General features: G+C 38.4%; 1 protein-coding gene across 4 annotated transcripts in view; it reads right to left on the reverse strand.

Annotated features, from left to right (window-relative positions):
* The window catches only part of GRID2 (glutamate ionotropic receptor delta type subunit 2), a 671,892-nt gene that overhangs the window by 527,333 nt on the left and 131,052 nt on the right, over positions 1-13,507 (reverse strand). For all 4 annotated transcript variants that reach the window (XR_008484345.1, XM_054295276.1, XM_054295268.1 and 1 more), the window contains exon 2: positions 7,387-7,542. Coding sequence is in view for 3 of the 4 variants with exons in the window: in XM_054295276.1 (XP_054151251.1) it covers positions 7,387-7,542 (156 nt within the window). In the remaining variant the exon portion in view is untranslated. The remainder of the gene's footprint in view (positions 1-7,386; positions 7,543-13,507) is intronic.

The raw sequence follows: 13,507 nt of genomic DNA on the forward strand, positions 1-13,507 counted from the left end.
GTATGGTGAAACAAGGACCGGATGACTTTCACTTAATTCGTAGAATTTAGCCAGGAGAAACAAAAGCAAAATCTCCAGTTGAGATTATGAGAGGACTCAGGAGGACTCCGTACAGCAGAAAGCAGCTGAATGCGGCAGTTCATTGTTCGGTAGTAGCCACAACCTGCTGCAAGCTTGCAGGCTGTGAGGCCTGTCTGGGAATATACATGTCTGGTTGGACAGAGATGATTGACTGCTCCAGTGATTTTAGTGGACATTGCTTCACAAAAAAGATGAGAAGGAAATCCAGATAGTGTGTCCGTTGCTTATTTAAGGAGATTACTTTAGGGGACTGATAGCTCAGGGTGCTGGTTAAATAATTGGCATCTAGGAAGATGAAGCATCTCTCATTTACGTTGTCTCTATGCTTCTGTTTGTAAAAATACCCCAAAAACCTCCAGGCACAGTGGGTTTAAACGTTTAAACATACTACTGATATTGTTTAATCACATCACAATCTGCATAGCTCTCTTAAAAGTAAACCCCTAGCAGTGTGTCAGGGTACATTAACACAGCAGACTGAAGCTCCGTGCTTAATGTATGAAAACACATTTTGGGCACTTGTGAACTGCAAATGGAAACATGTCTATTGCAAAATCAAAAATGATCCCATCTAGATTTAAAGTGTAAGTACTGCAGAATAGCAGCCTGTCCAGCTTCTCCTACAGTAATGTGATAAAATCGCTCTGCACCTTGCCATCAAAAGGCATCGCACTTGTCGAGGGGGTATTTATTAATTTATTTGATCCACCTTTCTAAAAAGGGTTAAAGGTTAATAGTCTCACAGTCACATGCTTTTCAAGCAACAGTCTGGGAAAGTAATTCTTTCAAGCCTATTAAAATTCCTGCCTGTCACTTGAAAGTGGAAGCTCTGATAAAAAAATGTCAAAATCTGCCATAAAAATTAAGTCAAGCCAAATTTGGCAGCTGAAAATGGCAAATGGCATCAGCGTTAGGAAAATCACTCCTGCTGTTTTCAAGTCATGAGAAAGCAGGGGAAGGTGGGGGGGAAACACTCCTGAGAGGTAGTGGTGGGTAATGCAAACTCTGAAGCACCAAAGTCCTTGGTGCTTCACAAACACCTCACACCAACACCTTCAGTCACAGCGCTGCGTTTGAATGCAGCAGTGCAGCCAAGTGTAACAAGGGATGTTACCAGGTCTCCTGCCCACCTGAAGAAAAATGGTTTCCATAGAAACACTAGCATTCTTTCCTTAAACCACAACAAACATGCAGCATCCCTAAAGTGTGCATCCAGCAGGGCTTAGGTGCTCTGGGAGACAAAGTGGGTAACAGTACCTAAAGGATGCCAGGATCTTCCCTAGCCTGGAATAAGGCTCTTGCCTCCCCTCTTGGGCTCAGCAATTTGGAAAGCCTACTGCAGAGAAGGCTCTTCAATCACCACAATACCTATAGCTTAATTGCTCACTTTGTATAAACTAGCCTGGAAAAAGCCATTCCTGACAGGCTGAGGTTTTTTTTTTTAATTTCTCTTTTTTTATGTGGATTTGGGGGCATTTTTTGAGCTGAGCAGAAATTATTTTCATCTTCTAGTTTCTGAAAGTATAGTGCAGTCTACAGCTGTCAGAGTTTGCTTTCAAACTGGAAACAAAGATAATGGAAGCAGTCTTACAATAGAAGAAAACATTATTACAGAAAGAATTTGCAACTAGAAAACATTGGGGCTCAAAACCCAGAGGCTGCTAAGTGATGGAAGTCTTACAATTACTGCATCAGCTGTACCACTGTGAGGCCTTTTTGAGAATAAATCTGACCTCCTTTTTACAGCCTCCAATATGTTCTGAGTAGATTACTTCCAGGCAAAGGAGGATCACAAGATCTGTGAAATAGTTGCTGAAAATGTGTTAAATGTGCATCCTACTCATCCTAAACAAAACCTCCACTACGTGTCCCTTTTCTACTTCCATCAGTGCTCACTCCTCCCTAATATTTTCCTATGCAACCACTGCCTTCCCAACTGTCAGGCTGTTATAAACCAGTGTATCAAGATCTTGTTTCTTAAGCTGTCAGCACTTGGACTCCCATGGTCCATTTATGCAGATTACAGATCTGATTTTGTGGGGTTAGGAAGACTTAAATGAGAACTAAGGGAGAAGGCTCCTGACCCAACACCTCTTGAACAAAGAGAAGTGCTGCAACTTCTGGTACATTATGAGAAAGCACAGAGGACAGGTAATTCAAAAAATCTCCTATCGTATTATCTGAAGTGCTCATGATAAAAGCAATTTGCAATTGCAAACACTTCTGACCGTTTCTGATTTTACAAAAGAGTTTTATATCATTATTGAAATGCTTCTCCTCCTCTTCTTCCTTGAGTTTTTCTGGCTCAGATCCTACTTGATGTTCTCTTCCTCCTCAGTATATCTTTTCACATCAAAATCCATTCTATCAGGAAATAAAAAAGCATATCAGAAATGAAATAGAGGGGCAGTGAAGAAGTTGAACCCTGTAAAGGTTTAATCTCATCAAACATGTACTGGTTAATAAACAGCATAAGGAAGGCTGAGAAATATCAAAAAAGAAGTGACACAAAGTGAAAGAAAGTTTAGCAGTCCATGAAATCCGTGTATTTAAACAGATTTTTATAGTGATCAGAGAAATGGGAAAGGACGATCTTATTACACTCATCAAGTCCCAAAGGCCAAGGCAGATGTATCCATCAGGTTGTAATTTCTGACCATCAAACTTTGCTTGAATAAAATCCTGCATGTGACCTTCATACACATTGCTGCCCTACAAACCTCTGTTGCTCTACAGCTGAATCCCATTTAGTTATGACTCACTGCCTTATTTACTTCACTGATCACTATAAGCTTTCAAAAGCCATTACGAAGGCTTGAGTTGGTGTCTGTAAGCATACTCTGGTGACTACCCTGAATGACAAAAAGGTTGGGTTAGGAAAAAAAAGGAAAAATAAGCCTCACACATATGTGATTGCAATAGGAAAACATGCTCAACAAAGTTAATTTCAAACGGCTTCAGTCAAACCTATTTGTCATGTGTTACAGGTAACCTATAGAACATTGGATTATTATAAAGTTATCATTCAAGATAAGTAACACATGATATCGTCAAAAGAAGATAAGAAAAGAGTTGGGAGAAAGGAGTAAGATTAAAAAACCCACCAGCTCTACATGAAAATAAAATGTTTGCCATGAAGTTAAAACATTGCCAATGGATCTCCAAGGACAACACACATCTTTGGCTGAGCTCTGACTACTTTGCAGATGCTGTGGATGCCTCAATCACTGCAAACTCCTGCAGAGTTTGCTCCATAACTCTTGGTGTGCAAGTGGAAATGGCAGCACGAAGGCTGAGGAAATGTGCTGCTCAAGGACATGTATCAGCACAAGCCAAAGCATTACATCTGGTCCAAGCTACCAAAGCCACCTCCCTTCCCCTGCCACAAAAATGCAAAGGCCATCACACATTTTCCATCAGCCATTCAGATACTGCATGGTTGTACTACTAATTTTAAATTAGGGACTGGAGTAAACAGCAGGCTCTGAACCATAAAATTAAAGCTTTAATTATTAGTGTATTGAAGTAAGCACCAGCATAATAAAATTAGGAGAAAGATAAGAGAATAGAGTGATTTTCTGACAAATGAGAAAATAAGTGTTGTATTCATTTCAACCAAGTTTCCCAGTGAAAGAAAAAAGAGTTCACTGAAAAGAAATAGAGAAGTATGTCTTTCATATGTATACAAACAATAACTACAGTTTAAGTATATGTAGAACTCAAATCCTTTTGAAGGCCTGTCCCACCCCTATTTAAATACTGCTGTAAATTGGAGTCTCACTGGAACGGAGGTAAAGATTATACTAATATATATTATTAGCAGCAGTATGGATCTGGGTCATAATTCCTTGTTTCATAGTGCCAAATCACTGCCTAGCTGCCATACAGCACCTGACTATCCCTACTTTTTTTAATGTCTATACACAAAGAAAACTTAAGTTTCTGCTTTTTCTTTGTGGTACCCGACATGGACACAGCACAAAAAAGCCAAATCACAATATTCTCCCTCTCTCAATCACACAAGCACACAAACATTTTGAGACACCGCACAGAAGAGTACCATAAATATTGTGAAGCATTTTTTATTGAAGAAAGAAGGAAAGAAAGAGAGAAGCAACTTGCCATGTTGGACATTTCCACAGGTATCACTGTAACAAATCTCAGTGACTGGGCTGCAGCTTCCACAAGGGTATGGGATGAAGCACACTTGCTGCTGGCCCTTTCTGTGGCCAACAGAAGGGAAGACTAATTTTCCTAACTTAAAGAACTTCACCTCCTGTTTCTGTGCACTAGAACATAAATGATCCCTGAGGGCACTTCCAGTGATATTATGGGGCATGTCATTCACAGGTCTTCCAGGATAAAACCACTCAGCTTTGCTGTAGTATCATCCCCCCCAATCAGAGCTGTTAAAGAGATGCCTTAAGGTACAAGTGGAAGACATTTAAGGGCACTGTAATAATTTATAAAAACAGATTCAGAGGGAAGAACACAGTATTCCACAGCTGGCAATCCTCTCAAATTATTTATCTTTACATCCCAAAATCATTATGAAGTGTCTGAGTATTCCTGTTTACATTGTTTGGGAGTTACTTGCCAATCTCAATAATAAAGTTAAATAAAAGATTTTATGCAGGTTGTCCATTACTGCATCATTATGAAAATAACTCTGTACCTAATGTCTTGTTTCATAACGTCTTTGCTCATGACTTGTTGGATTTCTGAAATTCACAGTCCTAGGCAAATTCTTTATCCTTCTCTATTGACTGAAAAGGGCAGTCAAAAGACAAATTTAGACCAATTTTAGACCAATTTTAAGCTATTATTATTAATCTAATGCTTTAAATAAGCATTTTACCAAGCATTAAAAGTTGGGCATTTTAAAGGCTCTTCTGTAGTTTATACAATGAGAAAAATCCCAAAACTTTAAAAAACTCCATATATTACGGCGTAAAACAAAGCAAACTTCAAGCAGTTTATATAAAAATAATTAAAACAAGCAAATAGTAAATTAAAGGAATAGTATATTTTTTGAGCATTTAGGCTGTGCTTGATAGGAGAGGCCACAGACCTCAGACTCAGTGGCGTTATGATTCCAAGGAAAGGGACATGCTTGCATGAAGAAGGCAAGTTTGAGAATACTGAACGTCACACACTGAAAAATATGAGATCTGGTCTTGTTCTAGTATTTCTTTTACAAATAAAAGACCAGAACAGCCTGAATGTTTAAATGAACACTTTTTTCCTGGTGTTTAGTTCAATGCATTTATGCTAAGCATTTGTCCCAGTTATAAACCATGTCAATATGCCACTTTTGCCAATATGTGGCAAAAGTTAGAGCGGTCCCCCTTCACTGCTACTAACATGTATAAGAAACACAATTAAGAACAGGGGATGAGTGATATAGAGATACAGAGAAAAGAAGGCAGGCAAGAAGCTGGTGCAAAGTAATTGAATTATTACACTGGAGCTTCTGCCTGTGCTCAGTTAAAACAAAACATATTGGCTGTGGTAAAATATTTTTACAAGCAAAACGTCATCAATACATACATGACAAAGATTAAAACCTTTGGAATAATCCAAGTGAAGAACAAAAAAAATACAGGGGCTCTTAAAAAATAGGGAATATGCTATTTCCTAGGCATGTAGCTGTATTTGACCATGCATTTACAAGAAATAGTTTTTACTGGAAAATATTGAACTCATCAATACCATAGCAGACCTTTCACTCCCCCACCAGATGATAATGAAATTTATGTCAAATCTGCTCCATCCACATTTCAGATGTTGACTACACTTTCAACAAGAACAAACACAACTTTTGCATAAAATAATAACTGACTATTGAAATACTGGATTATTAACTCCTTTGATAGTTCTACTTTACTAGGCATTCCTAGTTTCTGTAAGTCACAAATAAGATACTTAAAACATAATTTTGTATAATAGTTTGTAACTACTCCACCACAACGATACAAGAAATAGATAACTAAGTTTCAGAGTTAATTAATGCTAAGCACAGAGCATCAGCTAGCATTAGCCATCCCAGATTTAAAAAAAAAAAGCTCAAATACCAACAATGTAGAAGCCATCTTAAAAAGGCTGAGTTCAGTCATTTTCCCCTCTGAATTCTAAAAGTATCCAGTAGTTCCAGTTTCTGTGTTATCCTTTTCAGATTGAAAGAGACGAAATTGATTCTAATTGGAATACTCTCAAAATCATGTCTTTTACTGCTTCAGCCATATCAAGCAGAGACTGCAATGCTTCTCATTACACAGATCTATCTACTTGCAAAATTTAACAGCACAAAAAATACTAAATCATTAAATTCTCAAAAATTAAGAACGTCATTGGTAAAAAAAACCAAAATAAGTATTAAAGACTTTTTCATTAGCATTGCCTTGACAATAATCCATTGATGCCAAACCTTTGATTTCACAAATATTGGAACAACTAATTGCATATTTCCCTTAAATCAAGTGTCTATACAGAGCTAGAAAATCATCAAAATTTAGTTTTGTTGTTAAGAAAAGTTTAGTAATATAACTGAAATAAATAACTTTGGCATCTCAGAGAGAAGTTACTGTTCCAGAACAGCAAAGAAATAACAAAAGCTTAAACCCCAAATTTGAATCCATATTTCTGACGCCTTGTACCAGCGGTCTTTCCAGAGAACTGCTCAGTCACACCAGTGATTTACTAATCCAGCTCAGAGGGGTTTCAAATATCATTTTCTCTTATCATCCTGCCACTATCACAGGAGCCTAAAGCAATGTCGTCACCCCTTGTCCAGTAATTGTGGAATGACACAGAGGACAGGCTGAGAACAGCATCATGTATTGGGCTCAGGCAACTTTCTGAATCTTCAGGTTAACTCCCCTCTTTAAAACAGGTAACCTTCTCAGGTGGGTGGGATGAAAAGGTTATCCATGCAACAACCTTTGTTTCCCAACAAATTTTCATTAGCTGCACAAAATTAAACCAAAAATAGTAGGAAATAGTCATCATTTTGACAGTAACTTCCAAACAGCCTGGAAAAGGGGAAAGGAGTAGGCAAAGTGTGTCTGACTTCTTCATCACATTTCAACAACCTATACACAGAAAATGGATAAAAGCTTACTTTATAGCTATAAGTCACTAGGACCAACAGAAACCAAAGCAGCAAAATTAAATACACTATTTGATATTTCGTATAAAAAGAAGTCAACAAAAACAACAAATTCCCATAAGGATGGGAGACTATCAAGGTAATATTTTGCATGTCACAGAAGAAACAACAAGAGGAAATCTTTCTAGCTGTCCTACCTTCTTGAACTGCCTGGAAAGGATTGTTGCCATCCACAAATGTCACTGAACATGTGATTTTCTCTGTTTGTAAGATTTCGTCATTCTGGTTGAGATCAGCTACTGCCATTCGAAAAACTTCCTCATCTTTTTTGGCAGATTCATCAAAAATTGCCCCTGTGGAGGAAAGAAAGAACAAAAATCACATTGCACCTTTCATCTGCAGTATCCCAAAGCATTAATCATAAGCACTTAAGACTCTTCTTTGCTAGAACATCATCTCTTCCTCATCTTTAAAAGAAGTTTCTCTCTATACAGAGCCCAGAAGTTGTTTCACAATATACAGAATTTTTTTACATTCTGACATCATTTAAGACGTATATTGAAAGGAAGCATTGATGCCAGTCAGAAATATTGGGGAAAACTAGCTAGGCACAAAGCAAATGATCTGCATAAGAACATGGCTCTGAAACGAGAATTGAGTTTCTTCCAAAGGTGCCACTTAATATATTGAATGACTGCAGTGGGCTAGGATCTACATTTACCATCATGTCTACTGATGATTAAAAAATAGCAAGTTCAAACAGAGAATAAGCCTAAAAAAGTAGCACCACTGGGAAAAGGAGGTAGAATTGACACCCACAATCAATGGACAGGTCAGGAGCCAATATAAATTATTTCAAGTGTAATACCTCTAGGATTTGCAAAAAAACAATTCCAGCTAATTGTCAGAATCTTGAAGTCGATAAGTTGAATTTAAATGGTTAATTAAAATAAGTACTGCCTATATAAATCTCACAGAAAGTGAATGTTCTGCCTATTTCTTCAAAAACATTTCAGCAGAACGCTATAAACAGGCAACCAACAAACTCAAGAGGAGCTCGCAGAGTCAGAGTGCCCAACTCTCATTTAGCCAATTCTTCAGGTATATTGAAAAAGAACTCTAAAATTAATCCAGAGGTTTTAAACTTTTTTTTTTCTTTAAACTGTAGCATCCATTTTAGCATCACTGATTTCCTATCATTTTACACTTGCTTTTTGTATTAACTATTTATCCAGAGATGGCTCAGAAAGTCCTATGACAAATGCTATATTGTTTGAAACCCTAAAATCAAGGCTATTGGATTTTCAAGCACCTTTACAGCTTTCAATCTCAGGCAGTAGATTACAGGCGCAGAAGGGCTGCTTTAAAAGCAGACTTTTGAAAACTGTATTTATTTATTCTTGAGTGTCTGTTGTCAGTACAGAACTCAGCTAAGGCAGCAAATGTGTCAAGGCAAACAAAGACAAGAGAAAATGCTGATCACTGAAGGCTGCAGGTAAGCACCTGCAATCAGAACTGGAAAGAACTGAAAACTATTCATTTAGAGGAAATGGCTACTTGAAGACAAATAAACTTCATACACAGTGTTTGCTGTGTTTTTCCCACTGACCTCTGACACTCATCTCGCTGCCAGCACCACTCATCCTTCATGAGCACCATCTCTTCCTACAGTCTGACCGCTTTGACTCCAGCATTTTCCCTCCTGAAGCTCCTACCATCTGGAACAGCTGTTCTTTACCTCTCCACCTCATTCACCTGTCATCTCTGTGCAAATCTCAGTTGAAAACATCCATTTTTCCCCTTGCCCCCATTCCAATTTCCCTAGTTTTATTTAACTCCATAAAGCAAAGCTACACAAGGCCAAGAACACGTTCGGTATGCAAAATGTTACAAACCCTGTCTTCTCCACAAAGAAGCTATTTGTGGATACATGCAGCATTTAAGGGGACAAAAAACTGTCTAAGACACATCTTCAAACATGTTTCTTGCCTCATGGAACTGAAACCATACCCACACAGGCTTCACTTGGGGAATACATGCATACTGATAATAATGACACAGCCCTGCAAATACTCGAAGGAATGCTTCTACATGGCTACTTAGTACCAAGGGTAAAATTAAGGGGGGAAAAAAGAATTAGAAAATAATTATAGTAATTAGTCAAATTCTATCCCTGGAGAGTAACTCTGCCACAAATGCTATACTGTAAAGTGAACATACACAGATTTCATGCGCACACAGGGCAGATGTTGACTGTGTTGCAGAACAGCGTGGCAAAACAAAGATCTTCCAGCCAACACTATGAAGTACAGACTCTTACTCAACAGATGGGAAATATCATGTTAAGCCTGGCTTGGTCCCCAAAAACACCCAGGTCATTTATTGAGTAGAGGATAGAGCAAAGTCCCAGGTAACTAGGTTTCTTTTCTACGTGCCATCATAAAACGCCCCTTTGGCACCTTAGCCCTTCCACTGGGCAGCTGAGGGCTGCTGCCAAGATAATCCTGGACTGGTGAAACCATCCAGGTTCTCAACAGGCAAACCTTCTTTACAGTCTTGTCCTTCTTTCACACACACAGGTATTCCTAATAAACTCCTATGCTTTTTTCCAGTTTCTCAGCCTGCAAGAAACCATACCTCTGGCAGCACCCAAATGAATAAGGGACTGGGTTAGATCAAACTCCATGCTGTTTTCACAAATGCTGCTCTTTCTCACTTGAGTACAACGCCTCCACTTTTGCTCTGACCTCTGCTTATGTTTCTATGGCTCCATATTTCAGAAAATTTTTGGTTCCATATTTCAGAAATTTCAAAATTTCTCCTATCACAGACACTGTATCTGACATTTTAAAGAAACTACCTCACAGAAACAACATCACACATGTTCTAGTGTAGGAGTATCTCCATAAGTAAAACACATAGATAAATAGTTGAATTTCCAAAAAAAAGTTCTAAACAAAGTTCGTGTCACAGCATCCAAGCATGAATTCAGTTCTTTTCCTTTAGAAACTCAGGCCTTATTCATTAAAGTACCTAACTTCCCTACACAGAAAGCTTTTTAAGATATAATAAAGATTGCAGTGTTCCTTTCAGGAGATGGCAGTGCACAGCAGCACATGCATTACACTTTCAAATAGCAATAAGAGAAATTTTATTACTTAATTGATTCTCAAAATTTAATTTCAGTTGTTATATAAAATTGAAAACCTAAAAAGAAAACACAGTCAAGCCACAAAACCCCTGAATAATTTTAAAATTGTTACTATTCCCATATACACATAATTTTATGTCCCTGTTTCAGCTGTTCTTCATGTGTCTATGTATCTGTCTATATTACAGATGGGGGTGGAAAAGATATTACTTTTGCTTGTTTTTTAAAAGAAAAGCCATTTCAATGAAAATATGGAAAGGCTTGTTTGGACAGTGCTGGTAGATTCTCCTTTCACTGTCATTTCAGGAATCATCTTCTAGTTTACAGGACTGATCTTTCTGATGTGAAAGAAGTATATAAAATTTTTTACCTCTAATTCAATATGCAACACTTAACTCAAGGTTAACTTTAACTTAAACCTTACATATGAAATATGATATTTGCTTGCCAAGGCCTGAAGTTTTATGTGTATTTTTCAAAATATTGTCATTAAGCCAAGCCAAGCAACACAAATGAACAAATAAAGGTTATCAGACTTTAAAATTACTTCCCTAGTGAGACCTACATGCTCTCTCATTTCTCCATCTAGAGCTGGAAATGAGAGAACTGGGATGACCACAAACTTACTTGGAGTACATGAACCCTTTTGGCCATACGAAATATTGTTACAGAAAGTAATAACAGCTGTGGAGGAGAAGAAAATTATTTCTATAGATACTGTAAGGCACTCACTCTAGAAAAATAATGCAACAACACTATTCATAAAGGGAGAAAGTCTTCAAAACTAGACAAAAGTAATGTTGTTCTTTTCCCTTCCAGCCCCACTGCTCATCTCAGCTGGAAGGGGCCTCACACTGAACATGTCATTTCTAACTGTGCTCAAGGAGCATTCCCATGATTGCATCGGGAGCCAACAAGCTGACGCTGCAACCACTGTGCACCAGTTTCCCCCTCCTGTTTTATTAGCATGTCATTACGTCCAGCTCTATTTCAGAATCTGGATGAGGACAGCACAAACCTTCTTTCCTGGCTTTTTAAAAATCCTCAGCACATCAATTATGTTGGGTGGTTTAGCAGGGAATTCTTTGCATTTAACTATCTCATTTGCACTCAGCCATACCACCAGAAATCTGTCATTTTAACTGAATAGAAAAAAATCACAATAAGTTCAGATGCCGATAACATCATTAGAATGGCTTTTCAAAGATCCCTTGTCCTACTGACCCATAAACACCAAAAAAACCATATTCCAAATTAGATATTATCAGCTATTTCTACAGTAATTTGAGCAGTCTTGGGGAATCAGTCCAGAAAACAAAAATGTGAGACAAATGCATCATTATTTCAAGGATAAAGCAAGAGATTTAAGCCATTGTTCATCTATCAACTAAGAAAGGACAAAGTCCAGTGCTTGAAGTGTTCTTGAGTGCTAAAATTATATTACATATGAAAGTATGACATTTCTGGATTTCAGTGCCCCATATTAGTCTCAGAAAATTAAGTACCTTATTTCAAAGAGCACATGGATTAAATGCCATTGTGAATTGAGGTCACAGTTCAGTTTCCACACGTTTGATTTTCACCTTCTAACACTGCACACAGTGCCCTCACCAATAAAAGCCATATATGTTTTGCCCAGTAATTTACTAGTTCATTCCAGGAATTTTTGGAAAGAAAAGGAAGAAAATGGTAACATCTACGTAGAAACATTTTGAGCAACTATCTCATGTTCTCAGCAGCTCCTGATTCTATGACAATTCTTTGTGCCACTGATATTGCCAATTTTTTACAGTGTCTGAATCCAATTCCACTGCATTTTCTCAACTGCTGATATTGAATTATTATTCTGAATGAGAAAGTTAACACTGCTGCTGGGAGAAGGATAGCCGTGCTGTTAATGCTCAGAACTGGAAGCCGAGAGTTTTGACTTTTCATGGCAAAGCTCATCTGAAATGTCCTTCAGATCTATGAGCTCATTTGCACAGATCCAGCTCCCCAGTATCAAATAAGGTTGGGAAACATTAATTTCTAGAGGCCTAATTCTGGTATTTGAGATCCTCAGACACACTGTACAACCAAATCTCATGTTATTTCTAGGTCAGGTGAATATCTGGTTGGCACGATTTGTGTCAAATTTAATCATTTTTTAACTATAATCATTTTTTAACTATTTTTAACTGGCAAATGCTTGGGTGTATTGCATTCTATCATGTCTAATTTACAGAATATATGCATACAGCTTTAGTAGGCCAATTATAATGGTATAATTGTCAACAACAACAAGAGGGACTGCAGCAGTTCCAGAGAGGGGCTGCAGTAATGCAGTAATTTCGGAAGTCACACACAGAGACCTTGCCTTGTGCATGCAGCTCCCATTATGGTATTCAGCATGCACTCATACAATTGGACCCTACATTTCATTGTGACACATTTAGAGCTGCTGTTAAGCTTCTCTATTGACCAACAGGCAGCCGAGTACGCGCGATCACACCTTGATTTTTGTCAATGAAGGGAAAACAGCACACTTTGCCTTTGTCTTTTAAGTTGATTCAGTTTTAGAAACAGCACAGCGAGCTTCATTTTGTCACTGCAGCACGAAGGCAGCTGAACTCCTCCACCTCCCGTACCAGGAGGGAGCTGCCAGCAGATGTGTCCTGAGGCACCCTGCACGTCAGGCTGCGGCAGCACAGGGCACCGAGCCCGTGGGGACCAGGCTGCCTCACCCGGGCCAGCGTGGGGCTCCAGCTCAGGGCACAGCCAATCCCTGCACCTGGAACCACCTGGAACCTGTGCGTTTGCTCCCCAGAGCCCCCCTGCCCCGCACCACTGCGATCTCAGCACCACAGTGCATCTAGGTCAAGCTGAAATTTTTGAAAACACTACTTGTTTGTTCATTTTAATTTTTCAAGACTTTCACAGCTCCCATGATGATGTTAAAAGAGACAGCAGGGTAGGCTGAGAAGCACCTGCACCATCTCCTTCTGCAAAGGACATAATGTCTCCATGCCCACCCAGCTGTAAAGGTAAGATTTGCCTTCTTACCTTCTACTTTACATATCTATTATTTTAACAAGCACAATAAAGACATGGAACAAAACACTAGCAAATACTTTCCATTATTTATCAGCAGACATGCAAAAAAAAAATTAAAACAATCACCTTAAGAG

The sequence above is a fragment of the Melozone crissalis genome, unplaced genomic scaffold (assembly GCF_028551555.1).
Source record: "Melozone crissalis strain CALT ecotype California unplaced genomic scaffold, PUWL_Pcris_2 ptg000006l_1, whole genome shotgun sequence".
NCBI lineage: Eukaryota > Metazoa > Chordata > Aves > Passeriformes > Passerellidae > Melozone > Melozone crissalis.